This window comes from Sebastes fasciatus, chromosome 17 (genome assembly GCF_043250625.1).
Source record: "Sebastes fasciatus isolate fSebFas1 chromosome 17, fSebFas1.pri, whole genome shotgun sequence".
NCBI classification, from domain to species: Eukaryota; Metazoa; Chordata; class Actinopteri; order Perciformes; family Sebastidae; genus Sebastes; species Sebastes fasciatus.
Window position 1 is genome coordinate 28,510,707 of NC_133811.1, and position 24,199 is coordinate 28,534,905.

The 24,199-nt window shown below is 39.5% G+C and overlaps 4 protein-coding genes across 5 annotated transcripts in view; 2 read left to right on the forward strand and 2 right to left on the reverse strand.

Annotated features, from left to right (window-relative positions):
• vps52 (VPS52 subunit of GARP complex) overlaps positions 1–8,013 on the forward strand; it is a 22,390-nt gene extending 14,377 nt beyond the window's left edge. The window contains exons 15-20 of the mRNA XM_074612398.1: positions 68–163; positions 298–405; positions 533–598; positions 978–1,089; positions 4,253–4,371; positions 5,670–8,013. Of these exons, the coding sequence (XP_074468499.1) occupies positions 68–163; positions 298–405; positions 533–598; positions 978–1,089; positions 4,253–4,371; positions 5,670–5,816 (648 nt within the window). The 3' untranslated portion in view covers positions 5,817–8,013. The remainder of the gene's footprint in view (positions 1–67; positions 164–297; positions 406–532; positions 599–977; positions 1,090–4,252; positions 4,372–5,669) is intronic.
• igldcp (Ig-like domain-containing protein) lies at positions 7,537–16,077 on the reverse strand. 2 transcript variants are annotated; one of them, XR_012590507.1, is made up of 7 exons: positions 15,957–16,077; positions 14,401–14,444; positions 12,956–13,321; positions 12,641–12,731; positions 11,850–12,028; positions 10,862–11,247; positions 7,537–10,740 (listed from the first exon to the last, which is right to left on the reverse strand). XR_012590507.1 is itself a non-coding variant. In XM_074612426.1 (7 exons), the coding sequence occupies exons 1-7, from the start codon at positions 15,980–15,982 to the stop codon at positions 10,664–10,666; spliced, it is 834 nt and encodes a 277-aa protein (XP_074468527.1). In that variant the 5' UTR covers positions 15,983–16,073; the 3' UTR covers positions 7,537–10,663. The 2 variants fall into 2 exon arrangements, 1 of the variants encoding a protein (XP_074468527.1); XM_074612426.1 differs by having other exon boundaries at positions 10,862–10,912; positions 15,957–16,073.
• Positions 16,078–17,489: 1,412 nt separating this feature from the next.
• On the forward strand, positions 17,490–24,199 carry LOC141754556 (uncharacterized). The gene is made up of 5 exons (XM_074613689.1): positions 17,490–17,745; positions 18,077–18,436; positions 19,999–20,109; positions 23,189–23,250; positions 23,659–24,199. Exons 1-5 carry the CDS (start codon positions 17,709–17,711, stop codon positions 23,803–23,805), a joined length of 717 nt encoding a protein of 238 aa, XP_074469790.1. The 5' UTR covers positions 17,490–17,708; the 3' UTR covers positions 23,806–24,199.
• LOC141754555 (uncharacterized) lies at positions 20,702–23,087 on the reverse strand. The gene is made up of 2 exons (XM_074613687.1): positions 22,472–23,087; positions 20,702–21,541 (listed from the first exon to the last, which is right to left on the reverse strand). Exons 1-2 carry the CDS (start codon positions 22,811–22,813, stop codon positions 21,032–21,034), a joined length of 852 nt encoding a protein of 283 aa, XP_074469788.1. The 5' UTR covers positions 22,814–23,087; the 3' UTR covers positions 20,702–21,031.

The window sequence follows — 24,199 nt, forward strand, 5'->3', positions numbered from 1 at the left end:
ACACACACACACACACGTGTTTCACCACATACAGCAGTGTGTTTGAGTGTGTGTTTGTTGATTCCAGATCACTCGTCGTTACGCAGAGTTCTCGTCAGCCATCGTCAGCATCAACCAGACGTTTCCCAACGAGAGAACCAACACACTGCTGGGACAGCTGCAGGTAGAACACACACAAATGGTCTTGACTCTCGTGTAGCGTGGACACGGCATCAGTTAGCAGTAGATTTTATTTTATTACTCTCGTCACAAACTGACTTTGTCATAAATGATAAAACATATTTATTTGTTTTCCAGGTTGAGGTGGAAAACTTTGTTCTAAAGATGGCAGCAGAGTTTCCCTCCAGAAGAGACCAGCTCATCTTCCTCATCAACAACTACGACATGTTGCTCAGCGTCCTCATGGTGAGCTGCTTCAGCACCGGCTGCTCCGTGTCTTTGTTCTGACATGTTGATCTCAGCTTCTTGTCCTTATACCTGAGACAAATGAAAACCCTCATGTGATGATTGATTGATTTCCCTGTTTGTCCAGGAGAGGGCGGCAGACGACAGCAAAGAGGTGGAAGGTTTCCAGCAGCTGCTCCTGGCCAGGACACAGGTAAACATCACAGAGGCATTATGGGAAATCTGAAGCCCCGTTACACTAACCTTCTTTTCCTGCGTCCTCTTTGTGCTCAGAGCTTTTATTTTGACACACTTGCAGGAAAAGTGTTAATTGACTCTGGAAACAGACCAATACTACAGCTTTACAGTATATCATATTTAAGGTACATTTTGAAAAGATACAAAATGTGCGATTAATCTTGATTAAATAGTTTAATTGATTGACAGCCCTACTTTAAATGTATATGAATGAATACTGTCAATACCAAGCTACTGAAAAGTAACTTGTGTATTCTTGTAGTTAATTATGAAAACATTCAGAGACATTGAAAAGACCCTCTCTGTCATGTTTTTAAACCTCCTCTCCCCTCCAGGAGTTCATCGAAGAGATTCTGTCGCCGCCCTTCGGAGGGATGATCGCATTCGTGAAGGAGGCCGAGGCTTTGATGGAGAAAGGGCAGCTGGACCGACTGAAGAACGAAGAAGGTGAGAAGCTTCATTCGTAACGTTGACATTCAAATGCTGAGCAGCTTTTTTTTTTTTTTTTCATGTCTAGCCGGTATTTCTGCACAGTGTCCGATAAAGATCAGGCTACACTATTATTACTCATATTATACTATTGGTAGAATTAGATTCCATTGGTGGCTGCATAGGATTGTTTCCGACTTGTGTAATCCAAATTTCCAATTTCCAATAACTCCAGAGTGTTGTAAAGTCCAAAAGTCAACATTTATTGTAAGAAAATAGATGTAATCATGTTCAAAATTCACAACATGTTTGTTGGCATTTAGCCTTTCAAAAACAACATTTTCACTGCAGTCAAAAAAGTGTTTGCTCTCCCGCTTGCTGCACACAAAGGGTGGAACACAATGACGAGTTACAACCATGTAAACAATCAACGAAATAAGAGCCGAGATGTACACCCCCTTGCTCGCCTCGTGTACTTACCTCGTCACTTGACATTGTTCACAACATAATTATTCTGTAGTTTATCTCGTTGTGTGTTCAGGAGCCACTTTTACTGTGTTTATAACCTTTAAATCAATGTGTTCTTTCACTGGTAACTGATCCAGAAAGCTCAGCTCTCTGCTTACAGTTTACAAAGAACTGGATTATTTCAATCCATATTTGTTGGCGTTTAGCCTTTCAAAAACGGTTTGCTCTCACGCTCGCCACACACAAAGGGAAGAACGCACTGACGACTTCATTAACGACCGATCCGATGAATCACTTTATTTAAATTGAGGATTTAAAAAATGTGTTTAGGGTGATGACGCCAGACGTTCAAAGCTTCATCCGAAAAACCTCAATAGAAGCTTTGAATGTCAGTACAGCACGAAGAGTCAATTTATTTTGGGTTTGTTATTTTCTCTCTTTTTAAATGTACATTTTATTTACAATTTTAAGTGTAATTAAAAAACGTATTTAATATTTTTAAAGAAAGAAGGAAGGAGAATATCTGGAACAAGACAAAACTTAGAAATAACATTTAAATAAAGATGGGTCTTTCCTCGACCAAAGAAGATCTCAGTCGTCTAACACTCATACCTTTTTGTCGACTAATCGATTAGTTGATTTAATCCAGTTTCTCCACAAAGAATCACACAGAAGCACCACTTTAAATCTTCTGTTTACCAGAGATGTGCTCAGAAGTCTCTTAGAAATAAATCATTCAGCATGAAAAGAGCATAAAAAACGAGTCAACTAAAGAAATGTTAGTCGACTGAGACCAAAACGACTGATCGACTAAGAGGGGGGGCAGCTCTAATTAAAGATTATAACACTAAATTAAAACACCACCTCACAGAGCTGCTGGTGTTGTTATTGTGGAGGAATTTCTGATACACAAGTTCACTCAATAGGAAGGAAGAGGCCTCGGAGCTGTTGATGTCTTACACAGAAGGTTTATTGAAGCTTGATCAAGGAGCAATCGTCACAGCTGCACATTGAGGTGCTCTCTGCCTGAAGGCCTCACGACTCTGCCCTTCCTCCCTGGTGCTCAGTGTTTTACCCTTATCATGTTTTGACTTACTCGGTTCCTCTCTGACCCTGGTTGCCCCGGCGACTGGCTCTACGGTCCCTACTACAGACACAGCTGTGCAGATAACGGTGGCTCCCCTAGACAGGACTCCAACCCAATGATGTCAACAGAGTGAAACTCTGAGAAACACTCTGACCTCCCGACCAACGAGAGAGGAATTCATAGAAAATTCCATCACAGTTATAGACCTACGTTCTTTAAACCACCAACATCCTGACTCACACATTTCAGCGTGACTCTTTCAGTTCATGCTTCAGTTTTGTTTTACAGAGTAATGACCGGCTTTCATTCAGCCGTCCTCTCGGTTTTGTTTCTCCTCTGTCGCTCTGAGGCTGCACATATTTCAGCTTCCCACATCCTTTTTTTTCATTTTTTGACATCTCACATTTCCTCTCACATTCACGCGTCATGCCTGCACAGTTTATTTATTTTATTTGTACAGTCTCACTCACATGTGTAGAAGTAAAAAGAAACTCAAACAACATCACATAGATTTTAATTTAATCCCATCTGTTTAACCCTCTGAGACCCACAATAGACACGTTTTAGTCTTTTTTAGGGGGGTACAGGGGGTCTTTAGGGGGAGATAGCAGGTCAGCAGTAGATGTCACATAGAAGTGGTGTACATCATCTGAAAGCTGGAAACCTGAAGATTAATTTGAGATGCAGCTCAGCACAGTGTGTCCAGTTGTCCTAGTTATTGTTGCAGCAATGTTTGGGTTGATACCATTCGTTACACAAATTTGGTGCTAAATTTAACCATTTTTTTACCACTCAAGAATTGATAAAAATGATCAATAATTCCTCCAAAATACCTAATTAAGACACCAAGACCTTGAGGAACACCATAGAAAAAGTCATGCTGTGATTTCGGATCAAAAACTTTTGACATTTGGAGATTTTCTGCAAGAATTGCATTTTTTTCGGTGATTGGATGGCGAGCGCTTCTGTTCTGGAAACTACTCAGCAACCCCCTTAATGTCAGCTAGGAAAGCCATCCATCCTCTGAATGCTCTAGGTCTCTAGTTTGATCCATCCATCCTCTGAATGCTCTAGGTCTCTAGTTTGTGGCTGTAAAGTTTCATGAGGCTGTGATTATCCTAGAGGTCACCACAAGGTCATTTTATACAGTGAGGACAAGTTTAAAAAACATGGTCTCAATACAATGAAATGTCTCCTATGGGGACTAACATCATCACACATGAATACAGTTGGGCTCATTGGATCCACAAGAGTCTCAGCTTTACAGTGATACCCAATTTATGTAATTCCAAGACTGTTTAGGGACCCCAGTATGCAGAAATATATAATAAAGTGGGCATGTCTGTAAAGGGGAGACTCGTGGGTACCCAAAGAACCCATTTTCATTCACATATCTGGAGGACAGAGGTCAAGGGACCCCTTTGAAAATGTCCATGACAGTTTTTCCTCACCAAACTTTTGCCTAAATTTGAAGCGTTATTTAACCTCCTTACTGACAAGCCAGTATGACATGGTTAGTACCAATGGATTCATTAGGTTTTCTAGTTTCATATGATACCAGTATCTTCACTCTGAACCTGCTTCAGGGTCTCAGACGTTTAACTGATCTGTGGTTTTCTCCTGCAGCTCGTATCACTCAGCTGGTTCGGGGGTTTTCCGGCACATGGAAACAGTCGGTGGAGGCGATGAGTCAGGACGTAATGAGGTCCTTCACCAACTTCAAAAATGGAACCAGCATCATCCAGGTGAGACAGCAGACAGGTGTTCTCCTGCTGCTTACGCATCTCTGTACTTCCAGTTTATTTATTTGATAGCAGTCGTTACAAGTTACTTTCATATTCTTTGCCTGGTGTGAATTTGGCTTCACACCTCTGATCACTGCTGTTGGTACGATAACAAATGAGAACAGTGCTGATATTTGTGCAGCACTTTGTTTTATTTTGATACAACAAAAACAGGAGAGCGACGAATACAAACAGTATAATCAAATGAAATAAAAATACAAGTCCTTGTACTGCTGTCCCAGCAGGTACACATACATACACAACAAACAAATACTCCCCATCCCACCTGACCACCACAAACAGGAAAAAAAAGTGTAGAAATACTAAGAGAAAATGCTGAGTCATCTGAATAAACTTAGTATTTCTGCTGAGGAGCGATCGATCTCTCCTCGTAATACATTGAAAACAGTGATTTATTTCCTGTTTCCGACTCGGCACTAACTAACATTTACTCATCTGGAGATCTGGAACTCATCAAACTCATTTTGCAGACATCATGTTCTAGAAAGAAGGGAAGTATGCTTTCAGACACGCTGCTCTGTCTTCACTGAATCATTAACAGCAGATGTTGAAGCTCCGGACTCTTACCGGTGTTCCCGAGTAGCTGCAGAGAGCTATCAAACCCCACTGTTTCTCAATGGGCTTGTAAGAGGCACTTCTCCATAGTCAGTGCTTTACCTACAGTAGATCAGTCAAGCGGTAGACCAGCAGCTCTCGTGTTCTGAGAGGTAAAAAATGACTGTTTTCATGAATGGAGTCTGGTGGCAGATTCAGTTCCCCGTCAGAAAGGGCTGTCTGACGATGAAGTAAAGAGGTGAAAATATTCTAAATATAGCATATTTCCAAGTATAAATAATGGTTGAATGAATGAATGAATTAGCAACTAATGATTATTATCATTACTGATAAATCTATCTATTAATATTTCAGTTGTTTTATTGGGAAATTGTCAAAAAATAATGATTTCAGTCCAAAAACAGAGAAAAGCAGCAAATTCTCCCAATTCAGAACCTGAAACCATTACATTTTTAATTAATACATTACTTATATTATCAGTGTCAGTAGATTAATCAACTAATTATTTAGAAATATTGTTTTTATTGGTAAAAATGTTGGATATTTCACTCTTTATCCGTCAGTTCATTGGCTTTCATTCCTGACTAGTTTTGAGGAAATGATATTAGTTATATATCCATACTGATGTGTGTGTGTGAAAGAGGAAGTGAGTCACGAAGCAACACTTCCTGTTTGTGCTGCAGGGCGCTCTGACCCAGCTGATCCAGTACTACCACGGCTTCCACAAGGTCCTGAACCAGCCGACGTTCCGCAGCCTGGCCGTCCGCTCGGAGCTCATCAACCTGCACCACCTCATGGTGGAGGTGAAGAAGCACAAACCCAACTTCTAACGGGGCGGCTTCGTCGACGACACCAGACTGGCTGTTTATTGAAACATTTATTATTATTATTATTATTATTATTATTATTATACCTGGAAACACCTGGAGTCTGGAGGTGTTGATTCATCCCCAGGTTCCTCCTCCCTCCCTCCCTCCCTCTCATCTGAAGAACATCAGTCATGCTGCACTTTTATTTTGGAAAGCAACACAATGCATTTTTTCCTGTCGATCCCTCGTATGTGTGTGTGTGCGTGTGTGTGCGCATGTGTGTGTGTGTGTGTGTGTGTGTGAAGGCAAAATGAATCCAGCACAGGAATGGCAGACCCGGTCGACCATAAATAGTGATTAACATCTTGAGGATTTTAGCTTTTAAAGCTATTTTGGTAACATTTTATATGATAATAATCATTAAACGGTAAATTGATGGTTAATTAAACTTAGTTAATAGTTATTTTACTGTTAAAAACAAGGAAATGATCATTAATAATGTTTACTAATTATTAGTAATGTTATAATTTGTTATTTTAACAGTTTATTGTTTCACATATTATAACATTTTATATACGATATATATTTTATATAAGTATTTGTTAATGATTATGAAATTATTTGTAAACCTTAGACCTAAAGAAATTGTTTGTATAATATATAATATATACATATATTATAACTGTTGCAACTGATGATTATAATACCTTGTTAATGTTTTTAGATGTTTTACAAACGATTTCTTAAAAGTTTACAAATACTTATATATAGTTTATAAAATGTTATAATGTGTGCAACAATAAACTGTTAACAAATAATTTACTAATGTAATCAGAATGTAATTGTTATCATCTCTTATCAGCTATGATACAATATATAACTTATTAAGTAATGATTTCACATTACACAAACTTATGATAAAATAACACTATTATTTTAATATATTATTTATTATATACAATTATAACATTACAAATAATTAGTAAACATTATACATTATCATTCCATTATTTGTGAACAGTAAAATAACTATTAATTAACTATCAATCTACCGTTTATAAATGATGGTTATTATAAAGTGTTAAATCTAAATACTGGTGTAAAATGTTCCAGCTTTATGAGGAAAATATAAAAACAAAAACAATGTTATGATGAGAATTTGAACTAATGTTTTGTCTTTTAATTTTAATCCAGAAGAAGAAATCCTTCAGTGATCAGATTTGATTTATAACGTTTCTAACATCTCTAACGCTGCACTAGTGAGAGGAGCTCTTGCAAACACATTACTTGAAAAACTGTTTTTGTCTGATCTGTGATGCAGCTTCAGTGAACGTCAGCGGGTGAGACGGACCGTTAAAGAATGAAGCTGCTGATATTCTGATTGTTTCTTATCGTCATTACAACCAATGTTGGTCCGTCTCTCAATACTGTCTGACTTCCTGTCTGTGGCTCATCGGCTCCTACTGAAGAAGTAAATCTTTAAAACACATACACTATACTTGTTAGGAGATCCATCTAGTGACTATAAGAAACATCCAGAATATCACCAGCTGGATCCTTTAAAGATTCACTCGCTCACTTCGTTGTGACACGTTGTTGTTGTTGTTGTTGTTGTTGTTGTGCCTTTGCTCATTTATCTTCTGTAGCTGTGCAGAGTTCATCTTGTTGCATTTATCTGTATGTGAAATCATTCCAGTCTGTGGAGTTTAACAATGAATAATGGAAATACGACAACACTGTGTTTGTTTTATTTTCATTTCTTTATTTGAGATTTTAAGGCTGACAGAAATACAAAAGATGAGATATATTATATTTCAATAGAAATGTAGGCTAAATATAAATATTAATCAAAGCAAAAAAAACAAACATGACATTACTGTTGACAAAAATGATCAGAATGATTTTTCTTGAAATAAAAAAATATACCTGTGACTGTCTGGAAGACGTCCAGGAAATTTAAAGATGAAATGAAACGTTCAACCAAGTTAAGCTGGTTTACTTTACAGATTTACACTCTGATGAACATTTATATTTAACAAACAAACAACAACAAACAAATTTAAAACAACAAAGAAGATCCATTTCATCTTTTTGTGACGAGAGCGCCGCCGTGTTGCAGTACTGTAGTCTGATGTCACCAGGTTGGTCGGCTCGGCTGAGTTAACAGACACAACGGAAGAGACCGTGAAAGACGGAGACTGAGGAGACACAGGACAGAAGAAAACAAAAGAGGGGACACTATTTTATAGTTCCTGGATGTAAAGATGAGTTTCACAACGTTAAAACCAACAAAACAGTCCATTTCATAAACCGACGCTGAGCCGGAGATCAGTAACGTTACTGCTGCAGTGCTGGCTAGTCTCATTATCGGCTACCTGTGTTCTCCTTCAACCAGCTAACCAAACGACCAATAATAAACGCAGAAAGCACTCCTTTATCCTGAAGACCACGTTATAGCGTTTGTTAACTTGTTACCCGTTTTCTCCTTTAACTAGCGAACTAAAAGATTAACTAACCGTCGTTGAGTCATAAACAAACGCTAGAACGCAGGTATCATTAGGGCGATAATGTCTCTAGCGTTTGTTTTGGTGACCAGTTTTACTTTGTGACGGTAGTTTCGGTACGCTAATGTTGAGCCGCTATCTAGGTAGCAGAAGCTAACGGCAAGTTCCGTAAACAAACGCTATAACGTGGGCTTCGAATAAAGTAGTGCTTTCGGCGTCTATTAAATATTTGGTCCTTTAGTTAGATAGTTGGAAGAGGACACAGGTAGCCGATAATGAGCCAGCGCTGCAGCAGTTATTAACGTTACAGATCTCCGTTTCAGCGTCGGTTTATGAAATGGACTGTTTTGGTTTTAACATTGTCAAACACACCCTTTTATGTTCTTCTGTCTCGTGTCTCCTCAGTCTCCGTCTTTCACGGTCTCTACCGTTGTATTTGTGTAACTCAGCCGAGCCAACCGAGTGACGTCGTAGGCTAGAGTACTGCAACATGGCGGCGCTTCATTTCCACTTTAATTGGTTAAAATATGCAAAAGAAATACCACTCTGAAAGTTGAACACCATATGAAGTGTGGATTAATCTACAAACGTGAAGCAAACACAATCCAAACCAGCTACTATTTAACGCAGAACATTAAAGAGGACTAATAATGCTTATTTTCAGGTCATAATTGTATTCTGGGTTTCTATAGAACATGTTTAGATGCTTTAATGTTCAAAAAACACTTTACTTTTCTCATACTATGTCTGAAACGCTCCACCCCTGAAAAGCCCAGCCTGCTCTGATTGGTCAGCTGGCTCACTCTGTTGTGATTGGTCAACCAAACCAAACTCTTCGGACTCCGCTCCAGCTCCGCTCTAACTAGCATTATTACACGGCTTTGTTGAATACTCAATTCTGATTGGTCAATTACGGCGTTCTGCGGTCTGTTATTTCTTTATAACAGACCGTTGCTATGATGTCGGACTCTGGCGGACCTTTTTCGTGTTAAGTTATTGATTTATTCAGTAAGTAGCCGTGTAATAAGCGGGATAATGGACAGCTAGCGGGTCATTGTTGTGAAATAAACCCGTCAAGGTTTATTTCACAACAATGACCCGCTCGCTGTACATCATCAATTACTTGTTTGAGGGCGTGCCAAACTAGCTGCTAGTCAGGTTTTATGCAAATGTCTTACTTGATGACATCACCACGTTACGGAAGAAAAGGCGGGACTTCAATCAAGGCATTTGAGGCAGTTCAGGAGCAGTGTTTCTTTGGGGGAGAGGAACTCCCTTTGAAGTGGACTTTGCAGACCTTTTAAAAAAACTATAAAACACTAAAGGAGAAAATATGTGCGTATGTGTATGTATGTTCATATTAACATACATACAGTACATACTTATATACCCATGAAAATACACACATACAGTACATACATATAGTCATTTTCCAGTGTCTAGTTCACACATTTTTTTCACACAATTTTGTTCATTTTTAAACTTCTCCTTCAGTCTGTGTTCTTAGTTATTTCTTTGTTTATTGTGGGCAAAAAACGAATGCGTCATCAATACTGTTTATGGCTTCTAGATTAAAAAACGTTTGTTTTTTTGTCCACAATAAACAAAGAAAGACCTGTTTATCTGTGAGTGCCGGTGCTTTGTTTCTTCTGTCCTCACCACTACCGTGCACCGGATTTTGTTCAACATTTGGAGCTGTGCTACTTCGCTGCTCCTTTCCGCTGTATCGTCTTAGTTATTCATGAAATAATTAAATTTTGCCTATAGTCAAGAAATAGTCCCGCACATGTCCTTCCATTAAAATATGTTGTGTTTTTACACTTGTTTGGATTTGGATTGGACAAATTAGACAAAGCATGTTAATGAATTAGATTAGATTAGATTAGCATTAGAGGTGTTGGTTGGTGTATTTATGAAATTCAGATAAAGCCAGGCTAGCTGTTTCCCTCTGCTTCCAGTCTTTGTGCTAAGCTAGGCTAACCACATCACGATTCAAGCTTCATAGTTAATAGTTAACTTTATAATCCAAAAATGCAGAACAATTCTTTAAATACACATTTTGTTTTGTTTGAAATTTGGCTCCAGAGTTTGTTTTAGATGTTGTTGAAGATGTTTTAGAAAAAAAATAAAACTTTTCTTCATTTTTAAATCTCATCTCACGCACTCCGATCCGTCACTCTGAACTTAATTTACAATCAACACAATCCCACACGCGGCTCACCTGGCTCATTAGAAACATCACTCAGGTTAAATGTCATAAAAACGATGATAACACCTGACAGAAAGAGAACGTCTACATCGTTCGCTGGCTATAGTGTATTAAGCAGTTGGTATACGTGCAGTTATTTTGCAGAGGGAATTTTCTCAGAGGAGATGAAGGATTTGGAAACTCAGAACAGAGAAGATGAGAAGAGCCGAACAGCTGCTTTTGGCAGCGTCATCTGGAAGACATCAGAGGGTGGAGATAAAGGGTTATTCTGCAGGTCTTTAGGTATTCTTCCCTTCATGTGAATCGTCTTTAGGTCTGGTTCATGTGCCAGAATATAAATGTTGTTTTCTCACCTGTCGGTACTTGGTTCTCCAGAGCCTGCTGGACTTTGAGAGCTGTGGAGTCTAATGTTAAACAGAGAACAGTTACATCAGTTTCATGTGATAAAGATGCAAATCATAGTTCAGTATTAAAAACTGGACCTGTAGTACAAGTCAAGGCAAACTGCTGTAATGACACTGTAAACCAGGGTTGGACCCAAAGGTACAACTCAGAGCCCAGCAAGGTCAAATGTTCAGCTTTACTTGTAATCAAAAAACAGGCAAGCATGATGGTGTATATATACAGCAAGGCTAATGAGGAAGTGGGAACAGGTGTGCAGGTGGGTGGGGTGGAGGACAGGTGATGGACAATGGAGGGAACACAAGGGTTACAGCAGGACAGCAGAGAGAAGCAGGATCTGAAATGAAAGGAGAGTTCATGTATGGCAAAGGCAGCGAGCAGATGTGGCACAAGAATCAGTCTCATGTCTGTAGAGATGCCTCATTTGATAAAACGGACAATGTTAAAGAAGCAAGAGTTAAACAAGTCAGAATCTATGGCCCCGACCACGGCTCTGAAATATCAGTAAGTTAGAAAATATGGCCCTGACCACAGCTCTGAAAGGGTAAACAATAGAAGAGAAACCTTTTCAACAAAACATTTCCTGGTTCAAAGTCTGTGATTAAATCTTTATTCACAGTGGACTGAAATTACCTAGGGACCTGGGTGTGTTATTTACTCTCCATGTCTGGGTTTCATGTTTCAAATGTTCAGATTTACCCTTCAGATTACCTCCGTGTTGAGCAGCTAGATAACACCTTGAATTTGCAGTTAAAATGTAACAGTCCCAAACTGAAAGATATTCAATTTACAAAAACATAAAACAGAGAAAAGCAGAAAATCCTCACGTAGAAGCTTGAACCAGAGAATATTAAGCCTTTTTTGTTAGCTGGATAAATGACTTAAACAGTCAGATATCAGAAAGCTTTAGATGGGCTGATAGATTAATCGGCCTCTCACCCTCCACGGAGAGCTGCACGGTGCTGACGGCGAGGCCGTTCTGATCCAGAACTTTGTACGTTCCTTCGTCCGAGCTCTTTAACATCTTTATCGCCAGCTGCTCGTTCAGCAGATGTTTCTGGAGACGCTCGCTGTTTTTATCCCCCCTCATCCACACGTCGGACCACTCGGAGCTATTCCTGTGGAGCACAGTTCAGTTACTGTTAGAATGATGCAAAAACATAAAGACAAGAGTAGACATGTTTGTCTGCTCAGCAAGCAGCAGAAGGGACCACAGCATGATAAAAGCCTGGAGTGACTCTTTCAATTTTCCGTTTACTAAACAAGCAGTATGATGTGTAAACAGGACTACATGGTTCCTGGTTCTGTTGTGGAGCTTAAAACAAACAAAAGCACAGTACATGTCGCAGCGAACAGTAGATGTGAACATCAATAAGGGAAAAACAAATGATTAATTCCAAAATTGCATCCACCTACTTTGGAAAGTTCTCCTACATAAAGCATTTTTTCTTTCCAAAACCCACATGCTCCAGTCTCTATTTAGCCTCTATTTTATGAGCAGACTTCATCGAGTGACTCATAACTCAACCAGCAGCCTGTAATCTGTGTTAGTTTGATGCAAACTGTAATTTTATAGGAGTTTTTTGGGGGAGGGAAACAATCGGAGTAGGTGGCAGCAGAGACGAGACAAGAACATAAGAGATGAGAGTGGGTGAAATGTGTGAAAAGAGGAGCACGCACATGAGAAAAGGTCAGAAGATGTGAATGTAAACTATAGGTCAGCAGCTCACCTGCCCTGGAAGACCACTCTCATAGAGTGACGGGTGTACAGATCCAGGACTAAGTCCCCACCTGGACCTCGAGACTGAAGGGATTTGTGGTCTAAGATGGGAAAAAAAAAATGTCAATAAGGCCTCGCTGACCTCGGTCGGTGCTCGGGTCCTAATTAAAACGAGTAAGGACGTCAGCATTGTTAAAGACAAATAAAAATAAGATTAAAGGAGAAAACATGATATAAAAAGACGACAGACTAAAGTGAAAATGGAAAAAAGTTTACCAAATGAGATCAAAAGATGGAAGACAGAATTATTAGATTTTAAACTCACCAAACACCGACAGCTTGACGCTCTGAATGAAGACCCTGGTTTTGGTTGACCTCACTCCGTCCACCACCATGAAGCTCTCGTATCTCCCCGTGTCTCCGATCTGAACGTCAGTGATGATCAGAGAACAGTCCCCGGACCCCAGCTTCTCCTCGGGAACCTCCACCCGCCCCTCGAACTCCTCCGCCTGCCACTTTTCCTCGCCACGCTGCTCGAACACGGTGTCGGCCGGGGTCGTCCACTGGATGTGGCAGGCCGGCGGGGCCGCCGCCCCCAGGCGCTGCTTCCAGCTGCAGGGAAGGACCGCCTGGTTCCCCACCCTGGAGGTGACGGACAAGAAGTGGGTGGTGGAGGAGAGGGGAGAGGACTCTGGAAGAATAGACAGAGGAAACACAGCTTGGTCAGTGATCCTACGTTTCAAACTATGGCGCTCTACGACTCTAGTCAGTTTTGTGCGTGTCAATTTCCGCTTGTTACCTGCATACGCTGTTTTACCAAAATAAACTTCCGTGTACTTGGTTTGGTTTAGGCAACTAAACTACTGGTTAGGTTTAGGACAAGATGGTGGTTTGGGTTAAAATAAGTATGTTTGTTATGTAGTTAAGTAGGCTATGTTGCGTACCGGACGCAAGTTAAGTACGTTATATAACGTTTAGTGCTGTCAAAGTTAACGTTCTCTTTATACATCCATGTGTGAAACTAGGTTTATGCAAAAAAACTACTTGGTTAGGATTTGAAAAAAGATCATTGATTGGCTTAAAATAAGTAGGTTTGTAATTAGGGCTGTCAAAGTTAACACGATATTAACGCAAATTTGTTTTAACGCCACTAATTCCTTTAACGCATTAATGCAACTTGTAATTTTTAGGTTGTAGCGGCTCAGTTTTAAAGCCTGAGTGAATATTCTGGTATCATATGAAACTAGAAAACCTAAACCATGTCATACTAGCTTGTCCTGAAGGAGGTTGCTAAAGATTAAACCAGTAGTTCCAAAACATTTTGTATAGTTGTGGTTCCTTGTCATGTGAGTTGTTATCAGCTCCACCAGAAACACACTTATAATCTAAACTTGTCAGATGGTTTCATTTTAATAAATGTTTAAGGTCCAAAAGGTCAAATTATTATTGTTTTTCTTTCCTCTCCCATTAATCATCACATGATAACCCAGATCTATCTGGTGACCTTTTGTAGGTTTGCTGAACTGAACTGAAGTTCAGCGACCGACAACTGCTGAGGAGAGAATGTAGAAACGCCACTGGAGCAACACACAGAGATTTATCCTTTATGGACTAGTTTCACTACTATTAATACCAGTTTAAATATAGAACAGAATAACTCTGTCTCCTTACAGTCAGGTATTACACACTGCACCTTTAAACTTTTAAACCTCGAAGCTACGCTAATGACACTGAATTAACAGTGTTTATGTTCATCAGGCTGAAACTCACCAACTAAACTGCCAACCAGGAAACACTGTAGATGAATGAAAAACCTGAAAGAGACGAGATTCATTAGAAAAACCACAGAAACACTACACCTGCTTTTTATTTTCCTAACCTCAACCGTCACACAAACATCCCCAAAAATACTTCAAAGTTTATATGAGTTTATAGGAAACAACAGCAGACGGAAGTTGACTTTATTCATCATAATGATAAAACATATTTAGTGTTGATAGAGTTCATTCATAAGAAATAAAAGTTTTTTAAATTAATAATAATTTCATCTTAATTATACAGAAAAACTAACAGATATTATTGAAATTTTCATATTTATTCAATATTTGTCCAGATAGTTGTATTATCTATATTGTATATTAATATTTTGCTTATATATACGTACATAGTTCGTTAAAATATATATATATATAACTTTATAAATGTATTGTTTTATAAACATGTCATGATAAATGTTTTTAGGAAACAACAGCAAAAGGAATAAAAAAGGATAAAACATGTAATATTACCCTTTCAATTTTTTTTTAAAATGTATTTAATCTTTTAATTTATTTTTATTTTTAATTAAGAAAACATTCATAGTTTCATCTTGAAGATACAGAAAAACTAACAGATATTTTTGAAATTTACATATTTATTCAATATTTGTCCAGATATTTGTATTATATATATATATATATATATATATATATATATATATATATACACTTCTAAGGCAGGGTGGGGTCACACACACACACACACACACACACACACACATATATACATATATATATACACACTTCTAATTTAGGGTGGGGTCACAGACGATTCCAGAGTGATATATGGTTTATTCATATTTTGCTTATATATCTATATATAGTTTGTTAAAAAAACATTAAATAGGTTTTCAATATATAAATCTTTTAATATAATAAATTTGGATATGACAGAATATAAAACAGACTGTTTATAAACATTTCATAATAATGACACCATGAGTCAGTGAGGACTTCCATCCTTAATGCAGGCTGGGGTTCAGATGTTTATTCTTCATATTTATATATTATTAATATATTTATTCTCATATATTTATATATTATGTACACACTGAGGCTATTCTCTCATGTAAGGTGTGTTTGATCAGAACTGAGAAAAGAAACAGTATCTTATGTTAAGTTTCATTATGAGGTTTATTAATATTCTGTTGTAATTTGAAACTTAATTGGCATCCCTGTCTATCAACAGGGAGCTGATTATAGGATTGACTCATTCAGTAAGTTTCGTTTCTAGAGACTTGTTGAGTTCCTCATAAACGAAACAGAGCATCACCTGCTGCCTGCAGTCTGCACAGCTGACACATTATAACTAACATAACTCCTACTGGAATTCATCTCTTTAATATCAAACTGTTTTTACTCTGCAGATATATATTCAGTCAGCTTAATTTACTACCATATTTATTTATATTTTAAAAAAAATATTTGTGATTATTGTGCAATAATTTAAAACATAAAAACAGTAAATATTCTGAAGGAAGCTTTTAGTTTCAAAATAAAGTTTCTTACCATTGTCGTTTGCTGACTGTTTTCATGATGCCTGCTGTTTGGAAACTTAGCTCAGTCTTCTTCTCTCTCCTCTGACTGAAGTTTCAAATGTCTGTTTACAATCAGCAGACATCACAATTTATCAATGAGCGACTTCCGGTTGCCTTCAAAATAAAAGTACATTATTTTTTCAGTAGTAATTTATGTCCCTTTCATATTCCCCCCAAAGTCCCCTCCCACCCAACCGTCACCCACTGCCGACGCAAAAAGGATAAAGAACAAAAAACAAAATTACATTTAAAAAAAGAAGAAAAAAGACAGAAAAGAAGATTTAAAAAAAATTATATATAATATATAAAAAATAAATTTAAATAAAATAAATAATAATTAATAAAGCACACATTGACATTAATAATAATTATATGATAAATCCCAAACTACAGATAAAATAGGCTGATAAACGTTACCATGTACAAATGGACAAATTAACTGCAAGTGGTTATTTCTGTTTACATAATTCAAACTTTATGATGTCATACATTTTAAGAAAGAAGAAATACGTCTCATATGCCATAACTCTATTAGTCTGCCCAAATACACTACGTCCAATTAGAATTAAAACTTAAACTACAAATAATACAAGTCTTAATCATACAGAAGCACTGTCAGTACTTTTAATAAATACATTTTAAAAAAGTAATAATCAAAAAGTTAGAACTCAGCTAGAACTAAAAGGTTTTATTTATTTTATGTTATTTAACTGAAATTGTATTTTGGTCCAGTTAATGTTTTTATCAAGTTTTTTTAGATATGTTTTTATTTATGTAAATTTTTAATCTGTTGGTTTTTGTAACCTAATATTTGAAATATGCTCTACAAATAAAGATGATTATATTCTAATTATATATGTATAAAATAACTATAATTATTAAAAGTGAACGATAATTGGCAACAGGTAATTAATTAGATTCGCTATTTTATTTATATTGTTTCTTTTTTTGTGTATGTATGTGTATGTTGTTTTATGCCAGAATCAAATCAAATATAGTAATAATTATTCTGTTCTTGCCCATTACTGTACTGATCAATTCATTTGTGAAAACACTTTGAAGAAATATTGTTATTCCAATTAAACATTAGTTCAGTGATTGAGGGCATATAACTAGGAAGAACCAGAAATTTTATTTATTTATTCATTTATCTATTTATCTATTTATCTATTTATCTATTTATTTATTTATTTATTTATTTATCTGCTTTGGAGTATCATATTGGTGCATAGACGAGAAACATAAATATATAATAGAAAAAAATATATTATTATTATTATTATATTAACTTGTGAACTATCCTGTGAGTGTTGGGGGCCAACAATATCTTCTTCTTTTTCTCACGATATTAAAAAAAAGAAAACTGAGCATGCCTTGTCTCCTTAAAACCTCTAGGGTTGTCGTGCTTTTATTTTGAAGCATCTCTCGGATGTATGACGTAAGCGATGTTGAGGGATCTCTGCAGAAACGAAACCTAAAGCCTGCAGCCTGCAGCCTCATCAGTTCACACACAGGGGGGGTTACAGAGAAGTGTGTGTTTAGTGGAAAATCTTCTGCTCCAAGATGTTGACTGGTGGTCTTTTACTGTTTCTACTGTTTCTACTGTGTGCATAATAAAAACCCCCTCTCACTTCCTCCCACTACAGTCACTGTTTGTTCACTTATTGAACAGACGAGTCCTCCTGCATCTCCTGTACCAAACCTGGAGACTATAATTTACTAAATGATGGCAGGTGTCACACGGATCCTCACTTTACTTTGTAAGTTAATAATGATTTTATATTTATTAGCTGATTTTAATGCAGGCAGGGCTGCGGGCTGCTTTGGATATCACATGCAAGGGCGTGTCAATGACTTTCAAGGTGCTGTGTGGAGAAACTAGAAGAATGTATTATGTGTGGTTTGTTTATTTTGTTTATGCTCATGATTTTGACTCATGAATCAGGTGGTTATGGTGAAGTCATGCCTTCTCAAAACTACTTCTCTAGGCCACATCTTATATGTTGTTCACTATTAATATTAAGTACCCTCAATGTTAAGTTAAATGTCCTCATCAGTCTGATCTCTGTCCTCACCTGTCTGTCTCCTCAGGTGTTGCAGGATGTCACCTGACTTCAGCCTCACCTGTTCTCCGCTCTGCCCTCGTGGTCCAGGCGGGGCAGAACGTCTCACTCACCTGTAACCTGACGTCCTGCGTGGACATCACCTGGTACCGTCTGCACTCAGATCAGCTGCTGCCTCTGCTGACGGTGACGTTGTCTAAACTGAAAGAGGTCCTTGTGATCTATCAAACCGCAGACGGTCGCTTCAGCCACCGGGGCGACGTGACAGGAGGCCCGGGGGCTCTGGAGATCCAGGAGGTGGAGGAGGAGGACGCCGGGCTCTACTTCTGCACCAGCCGCTGTGATGGAGATGTTAGTGTTAACAGAGGAATTCAGCTGGTGGTTGATGGTAAGAACCTCATTTATTCATATAGTTATTATTTATATTATTATTACAGTATATCTGTTTTAATCTGTTATATCTTTATTTCAGCTAAATTCAGAGGTGAGGTTTTACCCCAATGATATGAAGCGTGACATCTCCTCTTTTCACCCTCCTTCACTCACTCACTCACTTCCTCCCTCATTCACTCCCTCACTCCCTCACTCACTCACTTCCTCCCTCACTCCCTCACTCCCTCCTTCACTCACTTCCTCACTCACTCACTCACTCACTCACTCACTCACTCACCCACCACCTCCCTCCCTCCTTCACTCACTTCCTCACTCACTCATTCACTCACTCACTCACTCACTCACTCACTCACTCACTCACTTCCACAATCCCTCACTCCCTCCCTCACTCACTTCTTCCCCCACTCACTCACTCACTCACTCACTCACTCACTCACTCACTCACTCACTCACTCACTCCCTTCCTTCCTTCCTTCCTTCCTCACTCCCTCATTCACTCACTCACTCACTCACTCACTCACTCACTCACTCACTCACTCACTCACTCACTCACTCACTCACTCACTCACTCACTCCCTTCCTTCCTTCCTCATTCACTCACTCACTCACGCTCTCACTCACTCACTTCCTCCCTCCCTTTCTCCCTCACTTCTTCCCTCCCTCCCTTCCTCCCTCACTCCATCCCTCCCTCCCCCATTCATTCACTCACTCACTCACTCACTCACTCACTCACTCCCTAACTAAGTTTTGTCTCATCTTTTTACAAATTCCCCCAAAATGTAGTTTGTCATATTTAGTATCTCTGGAAACGTTGAGACCTCGTCTAGAATCTGAAATAAACGTCTGTGAGTTTGAACTAAAGTTTGTAAAGTTTGTAAAGAGGACAGACACATTGGTACAGAGAAACTCATTACTATTTCATTAAGTCAAAGAGTGACTATATGGAGCTGTTCAGCTGAGATGAAGGTCATGGTGAGGTTTCTGAGGAAAGCAGCAGTTTCAGTGGTGAAAAGGTTTCTTCAAATCTGATGGCGAGCGTGATCGGTGGCGTTTAGTTGGCAGGAAGTTGGGTTGCTATCATGTCCTGTTTTGTCAACAGTGGTTAGCTTGATGTTAACGTTGGCTGATAAAGTGAGCAGGACTTCTATTAGCCATCTTTTCCTCCACTGGGTGACGTTTACAATCAGTTTTATTGGTAACATTCATAACGTGCCGGTTGTGACTTGTCATCTTCAGTTTGGGCTCAGCAGCCGTGACGTTCAGTCATCTGAGCTGCTGGGTTTTATTTCATGTTTCACATGATGTGTGGAAGGTTGTATGAAAACAGCCTTTAGCGTCATGCAAACTGTTTAAGACAGATGTTTCTCTAGAAAGAAATGCAGATTTTAAATGTCCTTGTGGTTCACATGAAAATGATGATACTGAAATCATGTAAGAAGCAGCTCTTTGTTGTTCTAACTGGAGCTCTGAAACAAAGTTATATTTCAGAAATATTGAATCAATCAATCAGAAATCAATCGATCAGTTATTAACTGTTCCTGTATTTTGTGTCTCCAGGTGTTGACGGGCAGTCAGCCAGGCTGCCATGTTGGACTCTGGGGATCTGTGTCCTTCCAGCTGTCCTCGTCCTCTGTCTCGTCTTCATCGTTGGAATCTGCCTGCGCTCAGGTGTGTGTTTGTGTCCTCTACTTCTATCTCTGAGGACCAAAGGTTTAGACATAGAGAGGGAGGACATTTGTGTGGACAGTGTCTCCACCTAGTGGTGGAAAGTACTCAGTACATGTCCTCAATACTGCAGCTTTAAGCCTCTGAGAGCCACAATAGACCCATTTGTGTCTTCTTTAGGGGGAGATAGAGGTCAACTGTAGATGTCACATAGAAGTGGTGAACATCATCTGAAAGCTGGGAAGCTGATTATTAATTTGAGATGCAGCTCAGCAGTGTGTGTCAAGTTGTTCTAGTCATAAATCAGAAATAAACATGAATGAATGAATTAAAATAAATTGTGAAAGTGTATAAGGGCGTAAGTGTGTAGCTACTCCCGTGCTCTGAGAGGTAAAATGACTGGTTTTGTGAATGGAGTCTGGAGGCTTCGAAGAGAGCATTAACGGTTTCAGTTCCCCGTCAGAAAGAGCCGTCTGACGGCGAGGTAAAGCCGTGAAAATATTCTAAATATAACGTACACTTTTTTTTTTTAGGTGTCGTAGAGAGCTCAACTGCTGCTTAGATTTATGTCCAATGTTTACAGATGAAACCACAGTTGCATGTTCATTTCATTTTTATTTCCCAGAAGTCACACCCATCAATTGTAACACTTGCTGTGTTAACTCAATTGAGTTCTACAGAGCTTGTTTATTTAAGTAAGGCAGCTTCAGGTCAGTAAGTCAGTGTGTAATGTTACAACATGTACATGTCGCCTTTTGAGAAGAAAAACAGCATTATTCTTGATAAAATGTAACCTAACGGTGAACTGGTTTATTGGTAATTCCTCCAACAAACAAACAGTCCTCCTCAGCAGCGTTGAGCATATGAATCCTTTTCGTTGAGAACACTAATTAATGTCCCCGATAACCGTGAAGACGTGGTTTGATCACACCGGCGTCAGCAGCATCCCGTACGGTCGGATGGACTCCTGCACGATGACCCTCGTCTCGACGTCGCTGCTTCCCTCCGGGACGTAGACCAGCCAGACGTTCTCCCTCTGGCACTTCGCCCTCTTCTCCGGGTTGATGCGGTTCTGAAGAATCACTTTGTACGTCTTCCCGTCCACTTTGGACTTGAACTTCTTGCAGTACTTCTCCGCCATCTTGATGTCCGGCGTGGAGTACACCCCTCTGCCCCTCGTCTCCCCGGTGACCAGAGAGGAGGCGGCAACATCCAGGAACTCCGGCTCGGCGCCGAGGCTCTCGTCCCGGGTCAGGATGATGCCGAGGGAGCCGTCCATGTTCCGTCCCTGGTAGGAGACGGGCCAGGCGTCCTTCCCCGTCCCCAGCCAGGTGTCCCCGCCATCGTACCGCTGCGTGACCCGCAGGGCGACCCGGTTCCACCCACAGGGACGGACGTACGGCTCGTTACCACGCAGGAACTTCTTGTCGCCGTCCTGGAGGGGGAGAGCGGGGTCAACGGGGTCAGAGGGACATGCTACATGCTAATCTCAATATTTTATATTAATATAACAATAATATATTCACATGTACTGCATCACTTCCTCCCTCATTCACCCTCTCACTTCCTCACTCACTCACTCCCTTCCTCACTCCCTCACTCACACACTCATCACTCACTCACTCCCTTCCTCACTCCCTCACTCACACACTCATCACTCATTCACCCTCTCACTTCCTCACTCACTCACTCATTCAACCTCTCACTTCCTTACTCCCTCACTCATTCATCCTCTCACTTCCTCACTCACTCACTCCCTTCCTCACCTACTCCCTCCCTTCCTCACTCACTCCCTTCCTCACTTCCTCAATCACTCACTCATTCACCCTCTCAGTTCCTTACTCCCTCCCTCACTCACTCACTCACTCACTCACTTCCTCCCTTACTCACTCACTCACTCCCTCACTCACTCACTCACTCTCTCACTCACTTTCTGCCTTCCTCCCTCACTCCCTCACTCATTCCCTTCGCCCCTTGTTTGCTCCCTTCCTCACTCACTTCCCCACTTACTCCCTCACTCACCACCTCCCTCCCTCCCTCACTCACTCACTCACTCTTTCACCACCTCCCTTTTTCCTTCTTCCTCCCTCCCTCGTTCCCTCCCTCCCTCCCTCACTCACTCACCCAATCTTTCGCCACCTCCCTTCTTCCTCCCTCCCTCCCTCCCTCACTTCCTCACTCATGCACTCATTTACTTCCTCTCATCACATTTGACATTTTGCAAAAAAACATCCAAACTTACTATATACATAAATACCATATAAACGTGATCATGTTATTGATCTTAATCCATTGATTAACTCGTAATATCACTATTATTCTAGTCGAGAATGAACCTCAGGTGTAGATCACGTGACCTCCTCACCTTTACGTTGGTGAAGTCGTAGTTGTACTGCGGATCAAAGAAGTCCTGAGGGTTGACCTTCACCTCTTTCCTGTCTCTCTCAGCCGGCCCGGCGATGGTGGGGCCTTCTGTCAGCGCCGGGGGGGAGCTGTACATGTCCTTGTCGTCCAGGTCTTGCAGGGACAACGTCCCCAGACTGGGGTACTCCAGCTCTTTAAACCCCTCCTGCTTGTAAAACTCCTTCAGAGCCACGATGTTGACAAAGTCCTGCGGGGTGAGCTGGGAGGCTCCACCTGTCGACTCGACTCTGAAGCCTGAGAGAGCCGACAGGGCCTCCAGACACAGCTGGCTGTCCACCGGCATGCTGCTGGCAGGAAACTACAATCTTTACTCCTCCCTTAGACAGAGGTTAATGTTAGAAACCGTCTGTTTCTCTGTTCTGAGTTGTTGTTGCCTTGAAGAAAAGGTAGAAATGAAGAGGAAGAAGTCTCTTTCTGTTTGCTGCTTCGGCAAAAACAACTCGCCCTAGTTTCACTTTCATACTTTCACTTTCACTGACTGACTGAGTCACAGGCTGTTCTCATAAGGGCTGGACTTGTGTGCTGTATTTGTCCAGGCTAGCTGGACTCATGTTACAATACTGAGTACTAGATTCAGAGTCAGTGAGTTCTACTTAAACCAGATTAAAATAGAGAATCAGCTGTTTGTGTAATCTTCCCTTCTCTCCTTTGTCTGCAGGTAAACCAGCTGTTTGCTGCTGTAATCCGGAGAGAAGCAGCACAAATCAGAGGGTCACAGAGGTCAGTAAACAATGAACACGTCCACAGCCCTCCTCCTCTTCCTCCTCCTCCTCATCTCTTTATTCCTCACTTCTTTCTCACTTAACATACTATAATTATATTTATAATATATATACAAATATATATATACATATATATATATATATTTGTATATATATATAAAAATGACTCATTCTATTTCTAACGAAAACACAACGATTCTCATTTTCAGGTGATTATACACTTAAGAAAACATACTTATTAATATTATATTCCATTTCTGCCAATAGATCCTCCTAAATGTTACACACTGGTCCTTTTAAATAACAGCAATACTGAATACCCTCATTACAAATATTAAGTAAATTACTGATCTGATATTAATGAAAGTTTAATTTGGTGAGACAAATTAGTTTTCTGTCTCTGCAGGAAGTGTCTTTGCACTATTCCAGTCTGAAGCATGCAGACAAGCCCCGCCCCTCCGGCCGAGGAGGAACAGGATTGGTCGAGAACGACGTCACTTACGCGGCAGTGACCAATCGCAAGATCCCAAACTCATCACATGACCACAGATAGAACGGCTCTTTGTTGTTTGTCATTTAATGGCACAAAAACAACTTGAATGTAAGAGATTTTATAAACTTGGCTATTCAAAAAAGGCTGTTTTTACTTTCTGCTCTATAAACAAGTCAATAATGACTTTAAATACAAGTTTCTATAAATGATCTCTCTCTAAAGTCAGTTTCAGATAACATCTTTCCCCAAAAAAGTAATTTTTCTTTAACTGATATTTTAAGCTATTTCATTTGCTATATTTTTTCATATTAAATGTGTGAAATGTGTAGAAATAATGTTTCAGATTTATATTTTGCTTTCTTACTACTGTAACGCTGTCACTGCCAGTTAAATGCACATAATGAAAGAAAGTTTATTTGTTTAAATGCTGTAGCATCCACTGTGATGTGTGTCT